At 44.2% G+C, this 22,092-nt stretch overlaps 1 protein-coding gene across 6 annotated transcripts in view; it reads left to right on the top strand.

Annotated features, from left to right (window-relative positions):
- Window positions 1–22,092, top strand: part of EVI5L (ecotropic viral integration site 5 like) — a 93,503-nt gene that overhangs the window by 49,264 nt on the left and 22,147 nt on the right. For 3 of the 6 annotated variants that reach the window (XM_068274543.1, XM_068274544.1, XM_068274548.1), the window contains exons 5-12: window positions 3,393–3,467; window positions 6,215–6,340; window positions 6,842–6,985; window positions 7,067–7,156; window positions 9,872–9,969; window positions 10,086–10,146; window positions 16,759–16,812; window positions 19,076–19,108. In XM_068274543.1, the coding sequence (XP_068130644.1) occupies window positions 3,393–3,467; window positions 6,215–6,340; window positions 6,842–6,985; window positions 7,067–7,156; window positions 9,872–9,969; window positions 10,086–10,146; window positions 16,759–16,812; window positions 19,076–19,108 (681 nt within the window). The remainder of the gene's footprint in view (window positions 1–3,392; window positions 3,468–6,214; window positions 6,341–6,841; window positions 6,986–7,066; window positions 7,157–9,871; window positions 9,970–10,085; window positions 10,147–16,758; window positions 16,813–19,075; window positions 19,109–22,092) is intronic. The other 3 variants (XM_068274546.1, XM_068274545.1, XM_068274547.1) reach the window with 2 other exon arrangements.

Raw genomic sequence — 22,092 nt, 5'->3', positions numbered from 1 at the left:
TGGGGAGAGGACAAACAAAGCAGAACCGCAGCTATAATTACTTTGTTATACTGCCGATAACACTGCAGTAGAGTAAATAACCATGACAGAGGAGCTTGAGCATGCCAGTATGTGCAGATATTCAGTTCAAGGTGATGGATAAGGTAAAACTACATGACAAGGTGGCCATTCGGGACCTTCTCTGCCAAGACTGTAACTTGTGTACAGATATCACTGAAGGTGGCATAACAATCCAGCATGCTAGATCTTTAGCCTATTCTTCCCTTCCTCACCCGCCCACTGTAAGGCACTCCATTGTCTCCCGGGTCTTGCCCTGCCTACCTTCTCCATGGAAACGAAAGTGTCCCTTGGCTGGGATGATGACATCCTGGAATCTGCAGCCCCACACAGAGAGCCTGAAACTCACTCTCTGTACATATCCCCTCCAGGTCATGTGATCACATTTTCAATACAGGGTTTTTAGTTGCTGAAACCTCATTGCACCCAAAAAGGTCACACCTTTGCACACTGATTACCAAGTTTATAGATCTTTGCCTGGATATGGGTTTTTAAATGTTTTTTGATTAAAGCACTGATTTTAACCACTTCACATTCCTGAGCCTTTACCCCCTTAAAGGGAACCTGAGGTGGGCATTTACAGTGGCTTGCAAAAGTATTCGGCCCCCTTGAAGTTTTCCACATTTTGTCACATTACTGCCACAAACATAAATCAATTTTATTGGAATTCCACGTGAAAGACCAATACAAAGTGGTGTACATATGAGAAGTGGAACGAAAATCATACATGATTCCAAACATTTTTTACAAATAACTGCAAAGTGGGGTGTGCTTAATTATTCAGCCCCCTGAGTCAATACTTTGTAGAACCACCTTTTGCTGCAATTACAGCTGCCAGTCTTTTAGGGTATGTCTCTACCAGATTTGCACATCTAGAGACTGAAATCCTTGCCAATTCTTCTTTGCAAAACAGCTCCAGCTCAGTCAGATTAGATGGAAAACGTTTGTCAACAGCAGTTTTCAGATCTTGCCACAGATTCTCAATTGGATTTACATCTGGACTTTGACTGGACCATTCTAACACATGGCTATATTTTTTGCCCTGGCTTTATGTTTAGGGTCGTTGTCCTGCTGGAAGGTGAACCTCTGCCCCAGTCAAGTATTTTGCAGACTCCAAGAGGTTTTCTTCCAAGATTGCCCTGTATTTGGCTCCATCCATCTTCCCATCAACTCTGACCCGTTTCCCTGTCCCTGCTGAAGAGAAGCACCCCCAGAGCATGATGCTGCCGTCAACATATTTGACAGTGGGGATGCTGTGTTCAGAGTGATGTGCAGTGTTAGTTTTCTGCCACACCTAGCGTTTTGCATTTTGGCCAAAAAGCTCAATTTTGGTCTCATTTGACCAGAGCACCTTCTTCCACATGTTTGCTGTGTCCCCCACATGGCTTGTGGCAAACTGCAAACAGGACTTCTTATGCTTTTCTGTTAACAATGGCTTTCTTCTTGCCACTCTTCCATAAAGGCCAACTTTGTGCAGTGCATGACTAATAGTTGTCCTATGGACAGATTCTCCCACCTGAGCTGTAGATCTCTGCAGCTCGTCCAGAGTCACCATGGGCCTCTTAACTGCATTTCTGATCAGCGCTCTCCTTGTTCGGCCTGTGAGTTTAGGTGGACGGCCTTTGATTGGTAGGTTTACAGTTGTGCCATACTCCTTCCATTTCTGAATGATCGCTTGAACAGTGCTCCGTGGGATGTTCAAGGCTTTGGAAATCTTTTTGTAGCCTAAGCCTGCTTTAAATTTTTCCCTGACCTGTCTGGTGTGTTCTTTGGACTTCATGGTGTTGCTGCTCCCAATATTCTCTTAGACAACCTCTGAGGCCGTCACAGAGCAGCTGTATTTGTACTGACATTAGATTACACACAGGTGCACTCTATTTAATCATTAGCACTCATCAGGCAAGGTCTATGGGCAACTGACTGCACTCAGACCAAAGGGGGCTGAATAATTACGCACACCCCACTTTGCAGTTATTTATTTGTAAAAATGTTTGGAATCATGTATGATTTTCATTCCACTTCTCACGTGTACACCACTTTGTATTGGTCTTTCATGTGGAATTCCAATAAAATTGATTCATATTTGTGGCAGTAATGTGACAAAATGTGGAAAACTTCAAAGGGGCCGCATACTTTTGCAAACCACTGTATAAATAAAACATGCATACCTGGGGCTTCCTCTAGCCCCCTCCAGTCTTACCACTCCCTCACTGTCCTCCGGTTCGGGGCCAACTGCATATGCGTGGTACAGCCATTCCCTTGTTCTCGTCATCCGGAGCGCTCTGTGCCTGCACAGTACCACTGTACAGGCGCAGAATGCTCCCAGGTTGGAGCGAGATAGGGGAGCGCAGGTACCCAGACTGCGCCATCTGGCCCCAACTGGATGACTTACCAAGACCAACTGAGGATGAACCAGGTGGCGAGTGAGGACTATGAGGCTGGAGGGGGCTGGAAGAAGCCCCAGGTATGTACAGAATGTTTTGTTTATAATTGCCCATCTTGGGTGCTCTTTAACATTACTAACATTTCTGCTGTGTTACTATTGATACAGCAATAAGTTTTTATTCCCTATTGTGTTTTTGTCTTTTTCAGGAGAATGTTTTCTTTGAGTACTTTTTTTTCCCCCCAAGTATTGCTTAATTTCATATGCATTTTATCAGGGAAAATTAGCCGTAAACACAATAATTACACATTTTTACATGACAAGTGCCACATTTTTAAAACTCTTCCAAAGAGTTTGTCATCTCCTGGTTAAAAAAATATGCGATCGCTAGAGCGCACAGTTTGGGGACCCTAGTGCTGTACAGATGCATTGCTAGCATCTATACAGTGTTGGTCCCGAGCTGTCGCCCTAGTGATCACATCTAGTCGCTATGGACGGCAGCCATTACAGGCGTCCGCGAATCTTAAGGTCATTCTTAGGGGTTAATTAGTCTGCTAGGGATTAACATTTCAAAAACAAAAAAAATTTAAAACTTTTTGTTTTTTTGTGTGTGTGTCATTGTAACTTTAAAAAAACCCTTAACTTTTTTTATTTTTTTTATTTTTTTTTATGAATGATTGCTGTTATGGCATCAATATGTCCGTGAGCGGCAGGCATGCATGCATGCGGCGTAGGATTAGGGCAACTTTTAAGGCCGGACGGGAGTCTCAAGTCCAGGAGTCTTTAGGGTAGCTAATTTAGACATGAGACTCGCGTCATGGAATGGGAAGCGATTAACGTGCCACAATTACCTAGCTGTGAATACACAAAAGTACATTAAAAATGCATTTAGATATTGTAATTTTTTTTTTTTATTTTTTTTTTTAAATATCATCATGTGCTTTTCCCGCAGGCATACTCGCTCATAGACCGGGAGGTGGGCTACTGCCAGGGCAGTGCCTTCATTGTGGGTCTTCTTCTCATGCAGGTGAAATGTCCAGTGTGCTTAATCTTCATCATGTACAGATGTATCTCTGCAAATACAGAAAATTACACACTTTAGAATCTGACTGTACAATTTCATCCAGTCTCCTGTCCTTCCAGTCTCCAGTGCTTTCTTATTACTGCTTTGTTGTCATAAACAGGGAATGATACTAACCAACCTACTTCCTAACTATAACCCCCCAAAAAATAAGACCACTTCAACTGGGCAATCTGCTGTGTACTAGAACAGTGTTTCTCAACATGTTATTGGTATATACCCCTTGTAAAACCCTGTACTCACCAAGTACCCCCTAGCATAGTAAACATTATCACAAGTACCCCTTGACAAATATATTTTTAATTCTAATACATAATAAGTTCTAAATGATTTCCAAGCATTTACTATTGTTTTTACTTAGCTAAATACTAATTTGGTGTTGATCAAAATAAGATTTATAATCTTCTAAAACTCTAAATTTGTTATTCTTGGTTAAGTATACAAGCCCGAGCACCCCCTGGAACCATCAGAAGTACCCCCTGGGGTTCGTGTACCACACGTTGAGAACCTAGGTTCTAGAACAATGTTTCTTATATCTTTACTGTGCTTACCCCTTTATGAAAGGTGTTTGACTACCCTCTGTTGTAATTAACATAATTACAATTGCTAATTGCCACACATTAAGGTGCTCAATGGCAGTGAAGAAACATCTAGAGCAGGGCTTCCCAACCATGCATGTTTTGCAGAGAACCACAAACCTGCCCAGGTGAGGTAATTAGTGTCTCAGCAAAGCTGATTAACTACCTCTGTGGATTTCCACAAAACATGCACTGGTGGTGGTACTTGGTGAAAGGGTTGGGAAGCCTGGACTAGACCGCAGTATGAATATTTGGATGTCGCTCAATCTGGAAAAATATAGTGTAAGTGTATGAGTGAACATTTTTGGGTAATCTGTTCTGGTTCTGAACAGTCGTGCCAGAAGTGTTTGTCTTGAGCTGCGGGACCCCTACAAAGCCTGGTCATAACCTTCGGGATATTGGCACATGACAAAGCAGTGTGATAGTCATTTGCTAAATAAGGCTGAATGTTAATGCCATAGTTGGTAACTGGGTGCTGTCTCCATGATTACCAGCTATGCAGTTCTTTGTACTGGGATCTCTTGGCCTGTAGGTGAACCACAACTTTAATGCTAGGTTCCGAGCAGATCCGAGATGAAAAACTAACTGTAACAAGTAACTTGTCTATATATCTTATCTAAAGTTTAGATAGTTTACTCCTCAAATCTAGCTGCAAACAGCTTCAACAGTTTATGATTTATTGCTGTGATACAATGAGGGCAGCCATGTTTTGTTTGTCACATGACACACAGGCAAGCTGATCTGTATCTCCCACTCCCCTCTCCTAATCCCTCCTCTTTTCTGCCTCTGAAATCTCTGGCTAGTAGCCTCCTCCTGCTCCTGCTCAAACTGAGCTCCCATAAGCCCTTGCTATTAAGGCTTAGAGTGCCAATGCTCTCTGGAGAAGCTGTGGGCGAGGCTTGTTAAGTTTATAGGGAATTAGAGTATAAAAAAAAAAGTATGGGAACTGTGGTAAACAAAAAACGGAAAAAACCACAGAGACACCGGGAGCCCCTATAGTGTATTATCTTCACAAATCAGTATAGAAGATAAATGAAAAACTACTCACAAGTGTAGGTTGCTGGTAGGCAACCACTTATGTAGGCATGTGGGGAAGTCCCGTCCCCACTCGGTCTTTGGGGTAGATGGTCGCAACTCCTTTACGAAAAAGTTTCTTACCACAAACTTGTGGCAAGAATAGCACTCCAACTACGTGGGGTGCTATACATACACAGGATGATTATAGGAGGCGCCCTTGTAGAAGATTAAGTGATGTTTGTACACGATGCAGTGTATAATTGGTAAAAATAAAACCGCCTACCTTATGAAACGACACTTCACTCAGTAGGGGTAGCGAATAACATTTATTGGTAGAATGCACTCAGGACAACGCGTTTGGCGCCCAGTTCGTTTATACCCAGAAACAGCACCATATATTGACCTGATGAAGCGGTTTATGCCGTGAAACGCGTTGTCCTGAGTGCATTCTACCAATAAATGTTATTCGTTACCCCTACTGAGTGAAGTGTCGTTTCATAAGGTAGGCGGTTTTATTTTTACCAATTATACACTGCATCGTGTACAAACATCACTTAATCTTCTACAAGGGCGCCTCCTATAATCATCCTATAAAAAAAAAAAGTGTTTGGTTTGAGGAATGCCCTATAACTATATGAAAGGAACATAATTATGCAATGAGTAAAAGTTTATCTTGGATCCACTTTAAGATTTTCTGGCAGATTTACTGCCTGAGTCATTATTTCCAGGCTGTCCGATCTGATTTTTAATAGATTTTCCAATCGATTTTTCCATTCACTTCTGTGGGAAATCGATCGGAAATCAGATCGGCCATGCTGGAAATAATCGATCTGGCAGTAAATCTGCCCGAAAATCTTAACATGTGTTTTTTGTCCAATCTTACCATTTCTTAATATTATAAGGGACTGTATTTGTTCTATATATCCAAGCATTTTACCCTTCTGTTACTTAGATTTGGTAAGATTGGACAAAAAATGTTGGCCACTATTAGGTAGACCTGGGGCAACTGACAGATCCTGAAATAGGTTCCTCAGCATTTTGAGAAGTATCCTATTGATCTTCACCTTTACCTCCGTGTGTTTCTTCCTTCCCTGTTAGATGCCAGAAGAAGAAGCCTTTTGTGTGTTTGTCCGATTGATGCAGGAGTATCGGTTACGGGAACTTTTTAAGCCCAGTATGGCTGAGCTGGGCCTTTGTATATATCAGCTGGAATATATGTTACAGGTATGTCCCGTCCTTTACATCTTCTGACGTGAAGTCTTGCAAAATGCTTGTAAATTCTAACCAAAAATATTTGACATCGAAGTAACCTTTTGCTCACTTTTTATTTTCACTAGGAAGTCATGTTACCAATTATAATATTAACAAGAAAAAGTTACTTTAGGGTACAAATATAAATGTTCTTCCTGTTGTTCCTGAGTATTTATAAAACACCATTTAAAACCATAAAAAAGTACTAAAAATGAATTACAAAGGGTTCATATTTGACTTTAGGTATTGCCAAATGAGGGCCAATCCTGACATCCTGGTGTTAAAGGAAAATTGCCCAGGTTTATGGTATTGAACACTTCTATTTGGGGAGCAGGTGTCTCTATTAACCATTATATCTTCTCTCTACCACTAATGAGCCCCCCACAATCACTCTCTATACTGTGTAGGGTCCTTCGCTTGGAGCTCCTTATAGTAGTATATATATCATGAGATTGTTGTATTGTGTTTTTATAGGAGCAGCTCCCAGAGCTGAATCTGCACTTCCGCTCTCACTGCTTCCACACGTCAATGTACGCCTCTTCCTGGTTCCTAACCCTGTTTCTTACTACCTTCCCCTTGCCTGTGGCCACCCGCATCTTTGATATCTTTATCTACGAGGTGAGTGACGGGTATCCTCACTGGTGACTACATGAAGAAAGCTCTGCTATACAAATACTGATGGCTGCTGTCGCCTTACAGGGACTAGAGGTCATATTCCGAGTAGGAATGGCAATACTGACTGTAAATCAGACGGACCTCATGCAGCTGGACATGGAGGGGATGTCACAGGTCAGTGTTCTTAACTGTTCTTATTACAAATATGTATAATGCAGCAGAGGATGCTGGTCACAGGCAACTATATGCAAATTGAATCAGGATAGCCAACAGAGTAATTGAATATATGTATTTTTGTAGGGCCCCATAGTGAAACTTTGATTGTGTTGCTGACATGTCACATTTTCCATCAGTTTCCACCTTCTATGCTCTAACTAACTCTAGTGGCAGAATTGAGCTTCTTTTAGTGTAAGGGCTAAGCTCAGAGCCGGGCCTCTTTCCGTGCAAGGTTTAAGCTCAGAGGCGGGTCTCTCGGTGCAATGGCTAAGCTCAGAGGCCCCTCTCAGTGCAAGGGCTAAGCTCAGAGGCGGGGCTCTCAGTGCAAGGGCTAAGCTCAGAGGCGGGCTCTCAGTGCAAGGGCTAAGCTCAGAGGCGGGGCTCTCAGTGCAAGGGCTAAGCTCAGAGGCGGAGCTCTTAGTGCAAGGGCTAAGCTCAGAGGCGGGGCTCTTAGTGCAAGGGCTAAGCTCAGAGGCGGGGCTCTCAGTGCAAGGGCTAAGCTCAGAGGCGGGGCTCTCAGTGCAAGGGCTAAGCTCAGAGGCGGGGCTCTCAGTGCAAGGGCTAAGCTCAGAGGCGGGGCTCTCAGTGCAAGGGCTAAGCTAAGAGGCGGGGCTCTCAGTGCAAGGGCTAAGCTCAGAGGCGGGGCTCTCAGTGCAAGGGCTAAGCTCAGAGGCGGGGCTCTCAGTGCAAGGGCTAAGATCAGAGGCGAAGCTCTCAGTGCAAGAACTAAGCTCAGAGGTGGGGCTCTCAGTGCAAGGGCTAAGATCAGAGTCGAAGCTCTCAGTGCAAGAACTAAGCTAAGAGGCGGGGCTCTCAGTGCAAGGGCTAAGCTCAGAGGCGGGGCTCTCAGTGCAAGGGCTAAGATCAGAGGCAAAGCTCTCAGTGCAAGGGCTAAGATCAGAGGGGGACTCTTAGCGCAAGGGCTAAGCTCGGAGGCACTCCTTAAAAAAATAAAACCGAGGTATTGCTCTAACAAGGTCTTGTTGTGATTTGACAATGTGTGCAGGTGTTTCTGTGAAACTCTGTAGCTCGAAGTTCATCATTCTAAGGAGAGACTTCAGGGCAGATTCAGGAGAGAATGTTGTGGTTATGGCCCTTTTTTCAGTTAGAATATCAATGAATATATTTTGTTGCATGTTCATAAAATGTACCTTGCTTCCTGTTTGGTAACGGGGTTATCAAGAATTGGAAGTGATGTAAAACCTCGCCTTCACGTACATAGACAACACTTAACTGTAGTGAAAATAATATAATTAACCTCCCTGCCGTTCTGATTATTTGCAGCACACGGCCGCAGGAGGTTTTTTTTTGTTTTTTTTGCTTTTGCTTTAGCATGTAGCTAGCCTAGCACTAGCTACATGCTACCTCCCCCCCCCCCCCCCTCCCCTCCCTGCGGCGTCCGCCCAGCCCCTCCGATCGGATCCCAACAGGAAATCCCATTCTGAACGACGATCAGACTGACGTCATGATGTCAAAGGGAGTCCCGATTAACCCCACCCCCCACCCCCATATCGCAGCCTGGCGGTGATTGGTCAGACTGCGCACAGGGTCTGCGGGGGGAATCCCTCTTTCGCGTCGGGTAGCGGTGGATCGGCGGCGATCGGAACTAACACGCAGCTAGCAAAGTACTAGCTGCGTGTTTGCAAAAAAAAAAAAAAAAAAAAATCGGCCCAGCAGGGCCAGAGCAATCCTCCGCGGTGGCATAGCCCGAGATTACCGCCAAGGAGGTTAATGAAATTGCTGATTTCTCTCCTTGCCCTGATTTACATTCTGAAGTGTTTTACAGGCTATTCCTGTTGGTGATCTCTGCAGAATGTTAATTTACAGTTCCAAAGCCAGTACAAAATATAACTCCTCTCCCAGAATGCTCTTCGAGGCAGAATTCTGCATTGCTTAATAGCCTAGGCTAAGCTCACTGAAAGGGCAGGGTCACATACCAATATACAGTAATCTATAACTATAAGAAGAGTTTCTGATGCAGAAACCAGGAAAATCCCTGTAAAAGTGGTGAATTTAAACATTGACTAGAGTTATTCTTTAATTGTTAAACAATCAGTTTAATAGAATAGGTAACCCACTGACTCCACAAGACAAGACACAGAACATTTATGTTGTGCTTTACTCCTGGTGGACTCAAAGTGCTAGCCACTAGGGCGTGCTCTATAGGCAGAAGCAGTTTTAGGGAGTCTTGCCCAAGGGCTCCACACGGAATTGGTGCTGGCCTACTGAACGAGAAGAGCTAGCAGTCTATTGTGTCAGAGGCCCTTAAAGGGAACCTAAACTGAGAGGGATATGGATGTTTCCTTTTAAACAATATCAGTTGCTTGGCAATCCTGCTGATCTCTTTGACTGCAGTAGTGGCTGAATCACAGACCTGAAATAAGCATGCTGCTGATCCAGGCTGACTTCAGTCACAGCACCTGATTTGTATGCTTGTTGAGGGGCTGAGGCAAAAAGTATTAGAGACACAGAATCAGAAGGAGAGTCAGGCAACTGGTATTTTAAAAGGAAAAATCCATATCCTTCTCAGTTTTAGGTTCCCTTTAACCTGTACACTATCCAGCCACTGCTGACACAAGCCAGTTCAGCTGCAGGCCTTGCATTGATGTAGACTCAGTTGATCTAGGTAGTGTAGGTCATGTGACAAAGATCTCCTCTCTCTGCATTATCCAGTATTTTCAGAAGGTCATCCAGCACCAGTTTGACAGCTGCCCCGATAAACTGATCCACAAGGCTTACCAAGTCAAGTACAATCCAAAGAGAATGAAACGGTAGGCGGATTTCAAGTCACTTTTGCTATTGTGCCTTTTTTTTTTTTTTCATTTTACTATCATTATTATCGTAGCTTTGGATTTTGAACTGAAGCATTCTGTCCTTGCCTCTGTAGATTGGAAAAAGAATACGCTGCTATTAAAAGCAAGGAGATGGAGGAGCAAATCGAAATCAAGGTGAGCAACGGTTGAAAAATATGGATCATGTTGAATATGGCATTGTAACAAAGCCAGGCCAGAGCTAATGTGACCCTGAAATAAAGCATGGGTAATATACACTGAGAATGTGAGGATAAACTACACAGTGGGAGCTGCAGGTCCACATTTCTGGCAGTCTTTGAGATTGGCGCACATGTAAGTGGAACTGAGAAAAACTTGTCAGTGAAACTGTCCATTAAAGGACCAATCGGTAAGCTTGAAAAGTGAAAGAGGAGGTACTTCCTTTTGATTCTGGGAGACCTTCTTCTGACCAGGGGCGGTTTAAGGGGCCCCAGGGCGAACTAAAACCCGAACATCCCCCCCCCCCCCCCCCCTGGAGAAGAGACAGCGTGGCTGGAGAAGGTATAGATGGATCAGCACACAGAATTGGAGACGGCACACAAATGGCTTTCAGCAGAAAAACTGTATTAAAGCATGCATCCCTTCCTCAGGTGTGCCACACCCATCACCTGTAACACCTTTATACCATCCCACAGGAAGTCATGAGACCCAAACAAGTCACATGACCATCAAACCATAAACACATAAATGAATATATCCATATGGGGAACTACACCAAAAGGTGTCTACCCCAGAAAATGACTGAGGAATAGGTCACCTAGGCATGTCCCAATATATACTTATTTCAATACTTAAAGTGAGTGTTTACCAATTTAAAAATAAAAAAGTCGAATACTCACCTAAGGAGAGGGAAGGCTCGGTCCTAATGAGCCTTCCCTCTCCTCTCCCGGTGCCCGGTTCCGCGCAGGATCCCCCGTGGCAGTATTCGACCAGTTCGGTCAAATACTGCCACTTCCGCATGCCGAAGGGAGCTTTCGGGAGCACTCGGGCTCCCGAAGACGGGCCGCTCCTTACTACGCATGCGCGAGCGCCCTCTATGACGCACTCGCGCGTGCGTAGTATGGAGCGGCCCGTCTTCAGAAGCCCGAGTGCTGCCGAAGACCTCCGAAGTCCCTGAGGCGGCGGACGCGAACGGAGGAGCCAGCGCAGCACCGAGGGCACCGGGAGAGGAGAGGGAAGGCTCATTAGGACCGAGCCTTCCCTCTCCTTAGGTGAGTATCCGACTTTTTTATTTTTAAACTAGTACCCATTGGCTTTAATGCACATATATCAATACAATTTTTATAATCTGTACAATACCAATCTTGATAAAGTCCTGTTTTAGACATCTGTACAGTCCGTTCCACCCTAGGAGAGAACACACATTACAAGAAACATTTTCAAGCTCAAGTTTTCGTTTAAACCATTAGGGCTTACACAATTACATTTTCTAATCCATTTGGCCTCACACTGAAGCAGCAGCTTCTCTCTATCCCCTCCTCTTTGAAGTTTAGGCACATCCTCCATCACAAACCACCGCAGCTGGCTGGCTCCATGTCGGGATTGTAGGAAGTGCCTAGATACAGACGTCTCATATTCATATTTTTTTTTTTTTTTGCCCAATGCAAAATTAGTAACCGCCCTTTTATGCTCCTGTATTCGCTCTTTCACAGGTCTCTCAGTCTTCCCGATGTATACAAACCCACAGGGGCACTTGAGCCCGTACACTACGTATTGACTCAAGCAGGAAAACCTGCCCCTAACAGGTATGCTCGCTCCAGTAGAAGCATGAGAGACACTGCTGCCCTTTATAATGGCCCCACAACAATTACAACATAAGCATGGAAATGTGCCTTTCTTTGCATTTATAATCTCATCTTTCTTTTTAATGGCTATATCAGATTTGCATACCCAGGGCAGCAGTGTCTCTCATGCTTCTACTGGAGCGAGCATACCTATTAGGGGCAGGTTTTCCTGCTTGAGTCAATACGTAGTGTACGGGCTCAAGTGCCCCTGTGGGTTTGTATACATCGGGAAGACTGAGAGACCTGTGAAAGAGCGAATACAGGAGCATAAAAGGGCGGTTACTAATTTTGCATTGGGCAAAAAAGAATATGAGACGTCTGTATCTAGGCACTTCCTACAATCCCGACATGGAGCCAGCCAGCTGCGGTGGTTTGTGATGGAGGATGTGCCTAAACTTCAAAGAGGAGGGGATAGAAAGAAGCTGCTGCTTCAGTGTGAGGCCAAATGGATTAGAAAATGTAATTGTGTAAGCCCTAATGGTTTAAACGAAAACTTGAGCTTGAAATGTTTCTTGTAATGTGTTTTCTCTCCTAGGGTTGAACGGACTGTACAGAACGTCTAAAACAGGACTTTATCAAGATTGGTATTGTATGGATTCTAAAAAATGTTTGATATATGTGCATTAAGTGTTGAAATATGTATATATTGGGACATGCCCAGGTGACCTATTCCTCAGTCATTTTCTGGGGTAGACACCTTTTGGTGTAGTTCCCCATATGGATATATTCATTTATGTGTTTATGGTTTGATGGTCATGTGACTTGTTTGGGTCTCATGACTTCCTGTGGGATGGTATAAAGGTGTTACAGGTGATGGGTGTGGCACACCTGAGGAAGGGCTCCGCCCGAAACATGTTGTGTGTGTGCCTCTGCATGCTTTAATACAGTTTTTCTGCTGAAAGCCATTTGTTTGCCGTCTCCAATTCTGTATACTGGACTACGAATTGCAGGAGTGGTGTACCTGCAGGAGGTGGGCACCGGCAAGGGGGTCTTTCTATAGACCTGAATAGGTGGGTGACGTGTGAATCTTTGAGCTATAGATGGATCAGCGATTGGTCTGTCACGGGTGAGTTATTTAACTACATCTACATCATGCGCAGGTGGAGCAGTGGAGTCTGGCGGCACGGGGGCCTTGGGGAATTGCCCCCTTTGCTTGAATGGCAGTGCCGGCCCTGCCTCTGACACTCTTGGGAGCAGCAGTACTACTAGGTGTAAAGGTGCCCATAAACTTACATGATGGCCACAGAATTGATCATCAGATAACTGAAGCAAGAGGAATATGGAGGCTGCCATATTGATTTTCTTTTAAGTAATACCAGTTGCCTGGCTGCCCTGCTGATCCTCTGCCTCTAATACTTTCAGCCATAGACCCTGAACAAAAGATCAGGCGTTTCTGACATTGGCCTCAATTCACGGAGCATTATCAAATGTTTATCAAACACTTTATCAAACGTTTGATAATTTACCTCATGGGTAAAATCTCACTAAGGTGTTATATATTTATCGAATGTTTTACCGATAAAACGTTCAACAAATATATAACACCTTCGTGAATTTAAAATGAGATTTTACCCATGAGGTAAATTATCAAACGTTTAATAAAGTGTTTGATAAACGTTTGATAATGCTCCGTGAATTTAGGCCATTGTCAGGTTTGACATGATTAGCTGCATGCTTGTTTCTGGTCTGATTCAGACACTACTGCAGCCAAATAGATCAGCATGACCGCCAGGAAACTGGTGTTGTTCAATAAAGAAAATAAATATGGCAGCCTCCATATACTTCTCAGTTCAGGTTCCCTTTAAAATCTGATCAGAGAAGGATCTATTAGTGCCACACACTGTACACAGATTTCAGCATAAAATCTACTGAAAATCTGTGCAACCACCTCCACCTTCCTGGCCACCCAGGCCTCCCCATCAAATGTGCTTTGTGGGCCATGCAGAGTGTTGGCAGCAGAGCTTACTTGTCTGCAGGTGCCCCCGTGTCCATTATGCACAAAACGGTTAAACTCACACACCCTTGTTATTTGCCAATTAGTATAACTTGAAGTGCTGTAGGCACATTTTCAGGGTGATTGATCGCACCCCCTCAAGAGTACATGTATGCAGTAAGCAGTGTTCCCCAACCCTGTCCTCAAGGCCCACCAGCAGTGCATGTTTTGGGGAAATCCACAGAGGTCGGTTATCAGCGCTGCTGAGACACTAATTACCTCACCTGTGTATGTTTGTGGTTTCCTGCAAAACATATACGGTTGATGGGCCTTGAGGACAGGGTTGGGGAACTCTGCGAGTAGAACAAGGCTGGCACTTGCTTAATTTTCAGCGATATTTATTGATGCAGTCAGCCAGCGTTTCGGGCTGCGCAAGTCCTTTCTTTATGGCAAACCAGTCTGTCAATACCTCTATAAGATATCCACCATGGTAGTTGCTGCTGCACTCGCCGATACATGATGTGCTCTGTCCATTGCTGCAGCCAAAATAATGTAAAATGAAGTGTCAGACTTGTTCTTGTTTTACACACGTGAACTCGTGTCTTCTCTCCATCATGGCTCCATGTACCTTGACACAGGGCTGTGAAGTCGAGGAGTCAAATGATTTGTGAACCAAATCCATAGCCTTTGTAAAAATTACACATCTGAGTCGCGGAGTCGGAGTCTGAGCAATTTTGGGTGCCTGGAGTGAGTGGTTTAATAAACGGAGAAGTCGGATGATTTTTGTACCGACTCCTCAGCCCTGCCCTGCCGGCACGTATGTAGTCACTGCCATCGGGTCGAGGTGTACCGGCTCCCCAGCATCGATGGAGAGAATACATAGGAGGAGCACCCCGGCAGATTGGTGAGCGTCATAAACTCTGCAACACTTACCACAGGTCCTGGGGAGGCCATTTTACATGGGGGGGGGGGGGGGGGGGGGGGAGACCGGCTGGGGGTCCATCAGTTGTCTCCAACTGCCCCCTTTCGAATTAGATCTTTGCAACCTGCCAAATAGTTTTGATAAATTTTAGCCAGAAAACTATCAAAATTGCAATCGGACGGCCATGTTTCAGTGTGGATTTCAGGCAGATTCGATCATAGTGCTGAAATGTACCAGGGATATTTATTATTTATATTGCGCCCACATCTTCCACAACTCTGCACAGAGTGTATATATAGTCTTGTCACTTAACTGTCCCTTTTAGGGGCTCACAGTCTAATCCCTACAATAGTCATATGTCTATGTATGTATCGTGTATGTATCCTAGTTTAGGGCCAATTTAGGGGAAGCCAATTAACTTATCTGTATCTTTTGGGGATATGTGAGGAAACTGGAGTACCTGGAAGAAACCCACACATACGCAGGGAGAACATACAAACTCTGTGCAGATAGTGCCCTAACTGGGATTATTACCAGGGGCCCAGCGCTGCAAGCGAGTGCTATCCACTATGCCATCGTAATGCCCAGTGGGCACTTTTACTCTGGATTAATAAATGATTTTGTCTTGCAGTTTTCACATAAGATAACCTGTTTATGCAGTTCATCATCCCATGCACTGTTTATATTACCCAATCTTGCTTACAGGTCACTTTGACGTTTACAAGCAGTGCTGAAAAGGTTTGCACTGTGTTACAATGCTTGCTATAGACTGGATGTGTATAGTGAAGGATGAGTGTTTGTCAGAACAAGTAAACTGCACCATAGAGTGGTCTGTCACTAGACATTAGAGAGGTGTAGTCCATTACTGGGAGATGCACACAGAAGAGAATGGAAGTCCTATCCTGGATCATACAAGACTGCAGTGAGGTTAGCAGATAAGTCAGTGGCTTACCAGCTGCACACTCCAGCTTACCAGCTGTGTACACTCCCAAGGAGAAATCTGTTTCATACATTCTTCGCAGCAGGAGTGCAGGCATGTATACTATAGTATAGTAACATACAGTAACTGTTATCTTATAAGCCTTTTAGCTAAGTTCTGAGATGACCAAATCAAACGGTAGAAATCTCCGTCTTAGAGAAACCATTTTTAATCATTTTAGACCAGGAGAGGCTTAGTAAGGGCTCTTTCAGCTAACAGATGGTGAATTCATGGCTATCAGCTGCTCTCTTGCAGCGGGTGGGCGCTTGTTAGCGCGAAGTACCAGCGGTGGACAGACACCCCCCCCCCCCCCTCCCTCCCATGGAGTCCCATCTGAGCGTGGCTGCAGCCTTCATTGTTCTCTACTGCCCAGTAACTGCATGTCAAGCGCTGTGGTAGGTCGGGAGCCGATCCCCTCGGGTGACCTTGCTGGGCCAGGCTGCACAGGCACGAGACAACTGTATGGCTAGCGACTCGCTGTGTTGCTATGTAAAGCGAGATGCGGAGGGTCAACAGAGCAGTGTGTACCTGCGTGACGTCACGTGGGGGAGCAGCGGGAATAATGAAGTTTGCCATCGCTGGAGGTGAGTTGATTGGCTGGGCAGATCACTTTCGTGGTGCAGGCCGGGGATTGTGCAGCTGTGTACACACACCTGATTATTGGCTTGTCTACAAGGCTTAAGAGTTTCTCTTTGTGGTGAGAGCTGCAGCACTACAGCTGCCTATACAAAATTACAATCCTTCCACTCCCTCCCCAGTCCTTTTTATAAAAGGGTCAAATTAAAAAGCAGTGAATTGAATTCTTGCAGGCAGGGTGATGAGAGGTGCACATGGCTCTTGTAAACACACTGGGAGAGTGTGGGAAAGGACACATGCTGTATTACACACAGAGTAGAAAACAACTGTAACTGAAGTGCTGGCAACAAAGAGTTCATGTATTTCTGCACAAAGCAGGTGGGTGGGGCCAGGTGATGTGCTCTGTGCTGGAGAAGCAACAACCACTGTGCAGGCAACATGGTGATCTTTATGGCCTTGAATGCGATTATAACTGGTGTGCTTGGAGTGTTAATTTGCATCTGACACCTGTGCTGTCTGTAACCAATATATGCAGAGATTAAGGACGGAGAACAGACTTCTGAAACAACGGATTGAGACTTTAGAAAAGGTAAGTTCTCGCTGGTCTTCCTCATCTCTGTAGCACTGTTTTGCCCATCATACTTTCTGTGATGCTACATCTCTTTTCCTATCCCTTTTTTTTCCTGTATGGGGTGTCTAAAAATGGCTGCTGGACTTTATACTAATTTTAAGGTCAACAGAAAACTGCCTGCTCCATCAGAACCACTTCTGACTAGGGAATCTCCCCTAATTGGTGCAAAAACACAGCATTCTCAACATTTCTATAGAGTACAGGTGTCAAACACAAGGCTCTGGGGGCTGAATGCGACTCTCTTGCCATATTATGTGGTCCTCGGGAGCTTCAAATGTGCATCATTGTAAGCCGTAAAAGAACGGCAGCACACTGCCCTCCCATCCAGAGGAGCACAGTGATTCTGAATGAAACATTGTCCGTTTGAGCCTGGGTGCACCAACATCCCAAAGGACATCCCTGGCTAAATTAGCATTACCAAACAACCCCCCTCCTCTTCGCTGGGATCCACACCTTGACATCATCACATACAGTAGTGCGGCGGGCCAGTGCAATATTTCCCTACTCCAGCGATGCGTCTTGTCTCTTCTGTTCTTCCTGGCTGTTTCACGCTCTGTGCTTCCATACTTCTCTTGATCACGTGACATACCTCAGGAGATAGAGATACACAGCATAGAGCATGTGGCTGTCAGAAAGCTCATAGGAGACTCGAAGCAGCACTGGAGCAGGTAAATATTACACTGCCACACTGCACTACTCTGCAGATGGGGAAGTATTGGCCCCCACGGTCACTCTTGTTACACCACTTCGTTTGAGACTGGTCAATAAATATTAAATCTTATTAATTGGCCCATGACTTAGACTATACTATACTATACTATACTAAACTTGGACTATATTTTGGCCCCTTATGTGATTGGGTTGGACACCCCTGCTATAGACCATGCAAGCACAGCTACAGTATATCCAGTTATATTTTATAGTAGATAAATAAATGTACTCTACATTATTTGGTGTGGAGGCTGAAACAAATGTGCGTGCTTCTACCCAGGAGAGCTCAGTGCCCTGCTAGTTCAGAAATATGTGCGCTGGGTTGTAGTTTAGTTTTGATGCCAAGTAAAGGGCCTGCTTATATGTAAGATAGAGACTAAAGTAACGCTGGGTATCTCTGCTTGGGTGCAGTTATGGTTACTTGAAATTCCTTAGAGAACCACTATCATGAAAACCTGTAAAATGTATAATGCTTACATGTAAAATGTACATTTCTCTATAAATTCTGTTTCTCCTGTTTCTGTCTCTTACAATAGACTGTAAAAGTCTGACCGGTTTTGGATTAGTGCATCTCCTAATGGGGGATCTTGAGTATTTCCTTTGATGTTTACAAAAGTACTAGCTGGAAAGGATCTCTACAAACATGCTGGCTAGTCTCCCAACTCGTCTGCACAAAATCCTGAGAAACCGCCCATGTGGAGATAGACTAGTTCAAAACTTGACAGTTTTGTCATTTTTTTTAATACCTACTGTAGGTGACAGCAACTTAGGAAAAAAGTAATTTATAGTGCATTTTACTTTGGGACAGATGTACATTTTATACATATGCATACAGATGTATTTTATATTTTAACATTTTTCGCGATAGCGGTCCTTTAAATAGCCAGACCCGTTTTCTTAAAGGGTAGTTCTAGGCAGAGATCAAAAAAAGTCATTGGAGTAACCAAATGTTACCTTTTCCTTATGACATAAGATATATGCTGGTAAAAATCCTGTGTAGATATTTCGATCACATAACCAGGATCATGCACAAGTTTCAGAGCCTGCCAGTTGGGGCTTCTGCTGCTGTTGTTTATTTCACCATTCTGCTGTTCAAGCTCCAAGGGGAAAGGCACAGACCGAATCTCTGTAGCCTATAGCACTAACAGATGGCAGAGCGGTGCACAACAAAGAGGTTTCCAGCGGGAGGGGTAAAGTAGCGGGCAATGCCCTTGGACTAGATGATTTGGCATTCCACATTTCTTGCAGATGCATTAGGGAAACTGTACACATGATTTTCAGCAGAGACTCCTGATAATGGAACACCCCTTTAAGGCAGCCATTTTTTATCCTCCCTGGGTGATGTCTTTTAATGCAGTAATGTGATTTTAGTGTTTTTAGTGACCTATTTCAGTCCTGCTTCTTGTAGTGTGGTGGTGGTCACCTTTTTTCTTTCTCTCTCCCCCTGCTCTCTCTCTTTCTATGGCTCTTTCTTGCCTTTCCTTCCCGTCTCTTGTGGACTGTCTTGTAGGAGAGTGCTGCGTTAGCGGACAGGCTCATCCAGGTACAGTTTTCTATCTTCTTGCCTTATTGGGCTTTGGGTCCCCTGTTTTTCCTTCTTTCCTGGTGTATTTTTTCCTGTCATACCAAGCATTACTGGGAAATTGGGTGGAGGCCTTTCATAGGAGGTCAGATGCTTGTGGAAAAGGAACGAGATAGTGGATACTCTCCTATGGACGGGGAAGACTCTGGATCCTATATAGTCTTCCTGTTCCTTTCACAGTCCCCTTGTTCTAGCAGTGCCACGCACCATTGCATGTATTTGGCCAACTGGTCAAATACGTCATCGGGGAATCTCAGAAGCTTTCCAGTCCCCAAGTGCTTCTGAAGACTGCCACTCCATACTGCACATGCGTGAGCTTGCACATGCGTAGTACAGAGCTGCCAGTCTGTAGAAGCACTTGGGAACAGCTTCCTAGGGCTCTCAGAGGTGGCAAATTTGAATCAGGTACATTGCTGGAACGTGGGAACTGTGAGAGGATCGTAAGCCTCCATAGGATCCACAGCCTTCCCTCTCCATAGGTAAGTATCTGACTTTTTCTTATTTTTATTATTATTTTACTACAGATTTGCATTGATCTAAAATGCTTAAAGGTCTATAGACATTAGAGTCTGTGCTAACCAAAATCAAAGTTCCAGAACCAAGGCAAATGAGGTGCTTCTGGCAAGCTTCCAGAAATGTAATTGCAGAAGATATAGAATAAAATACTGCTGCTTGGGCCTTGTAGGTGTCTTAGATGTTCTAGTTGCTGGTCATTTCCTCCTCACCTTTCCCTCAGTCACAACTCAATCCCTGCAGTGACATGAGTGGCAGCAGGAGGTAATAGGCGCTCAGTCAGTAGGGAGGCGTGTCTTCAGCAGGGAGTGCAGTCTCTGCCTTGCTACTTGTGTCTCTGCATGGGGGCTGGGTTCTAACTGAGCGAATAGGAAGGAGAGAGTGAGAAGCAACTAAGGAGATCAGTATCCATGAACTGCACCAGGAATTTTCATATTTTACAGCTAAAAAAAAATAATCAATATTTTCTTTAATATGCGCCAACATCCTATATAATGACACCCCTTTGTCTCTGCGTCCCATGTCCGTATCCCTGCGTGCTACTGCGCATGTGCCGCAGGGACTGCCTTTGGACGGGAGCAGGACAGGCAGGGGGCCGCGCGGGCTTGCAGCCGTGCGCGGCAGGAACACGCGCATGCATGGTGACTGTGCGTCGGTCCCGGGAGGGTGAGAGGGGGAGGGGGTTTAAACACAGACCTAGTGCCTGTTTTTAAATGGGCTTATGTCTACTATTGTGTATGTATGTATGTATATATGTATGTGTGTGTGTGTGTGTGTGTGTGTGTGTATATATATATGTATATATGTGTATATATATATATATATATATAATATATATATACACTAGTTATCCAGTTGTATAGAGGGTTTTAATTGTTGCAATTTCAAACCCATACAATTAAAAATAGTATAAAGTCTCCCGTGAATGAATGAATCTTTTTTTCCCGAAGGAGTAATTAATGATTAGGAGATGGGCTGAAAGGATAACTTCACTTTTATGTAGTTAAAAATGACTATGCTATGATTTAGTAGACGTTGGAGTAAATTATTATTGGCTATCTTTACTGTTTCATGGAGTAATAACACTTGCAGCATCTGGCCATTCTATGGCAAGCACAAAAGCCACTTGAAGTTCCAAACACAGGAAAAGGGTGTGGCGGCACAGTTTCAGATCCCGAAGGATCCTTTCTCAAGCACTAATTTAATAAATATTCTTTCAGAGAAAAAGGGGGCCAAGTCCACCTGTAAGCCATAGAGGGTGTGGTGCCTATGTAGTTCGAGGACCTTTCAAAGGAGACAAAAAACGAGACAGGGACACCAGGTGCCCCTTATAGTGTAGCATGGCGAGAGTATGGGACACTCAACAACAGTATGTGCAGAATACTCACAAAAATAGGTTGCAAGATCAGCAACCACAGTGTAACGGCTGGTGAGGAAAGCTCGTCCTCACTTGGGTTCTTTGGTCTTCGTCAATGTAGGTCACTCTCCAAGAAAAGAGTGTAAGGGTTCCAAGGAACCAACATACATGGCCAACACCCCGAGCAGAGGGGGCTGGTGTGGGATAATACTGGGAGGGAGGAGGCACCCCAAGATGTGATGTGTGGAAAGGATATCAGCTGCATAAAACATAAGTTGGCTTACATCTAAAAAAAGGGGGTAGCCCAAATAAATTACCGGTAATAAAAATTTTTATAGAAACCAGACACTTGAGTGATATTGTGTTTTGCAGATTGCAGTCCGCTTCTTCAGATTAAATAACAAGTGTCTCAATACTAGCGAAAGAGAAGTGTGTTCCAACCAACATCCGCCAATCACAGAATCCAAATAAATCACTTTCCAAAATTATACACGGCTCAGAGTGGTTTGAATAAATAGAAGCAAAAAAGAAAGGTAGACCCCAATCTGCAGATAAAGCACTCAATGAGTCGTGCAAATAGAAATGTGAAACATGTTTATTAACCTCAATACAATTCTTAAAAAAAAAAAAACTTAAGGCAGTATGAAACACTGTCTAGTAAAGCGCAGCTCCTAAAATCCAGCCAAGATTATTGTAATTTAAAGGGATATCCCATGAAACAAACATAGGCCTGAGGGCTAATAGTAATACCACGATAGCAGTTCTCTAAGTAGAGAGTTCCCAATATGCAGCATTTTTATTCATCCAATACTAGCGTTTTGCAAGCAGGGAGCGCTTCTATAGCGTTTAATTTTTATTAATTTATTTGGGCTACTCCCTTCTTTTAGAGGTAAGCCTATTTATTTATGTTTTTATCCAGCTGCCATTATCCCTTCCACACATCACATCATGGGGTGCCTCCTCCCTCCCAGTAACATCTGTAAGCCAATCAGGGTAGGGTGATCCTGACTCGTCAAGTGGATTTTATACGGGATTGAAGAATGGACCATAAACATTGTACATAGCTGTTGTCATG

This window comes from Hyperolius riggenbachi, chromosome 3 (genome assembly GCF_040937935.1).
Source record: "Hyperolius riggenbachi isolate aHypRig1 chromosome 3, aHypRig1.pri, whole genome shotgun sequence".
NCBI classification, from domain to species: Eukaryota; Metazoa; Chordata; class Amphibia; order Anura; family Hyperoliidae; genus Hyperolius; species Hyperolius riggenbachi.
This window is presented reverse-complemented; position numbering and strand designations above follow the sequence as displayed.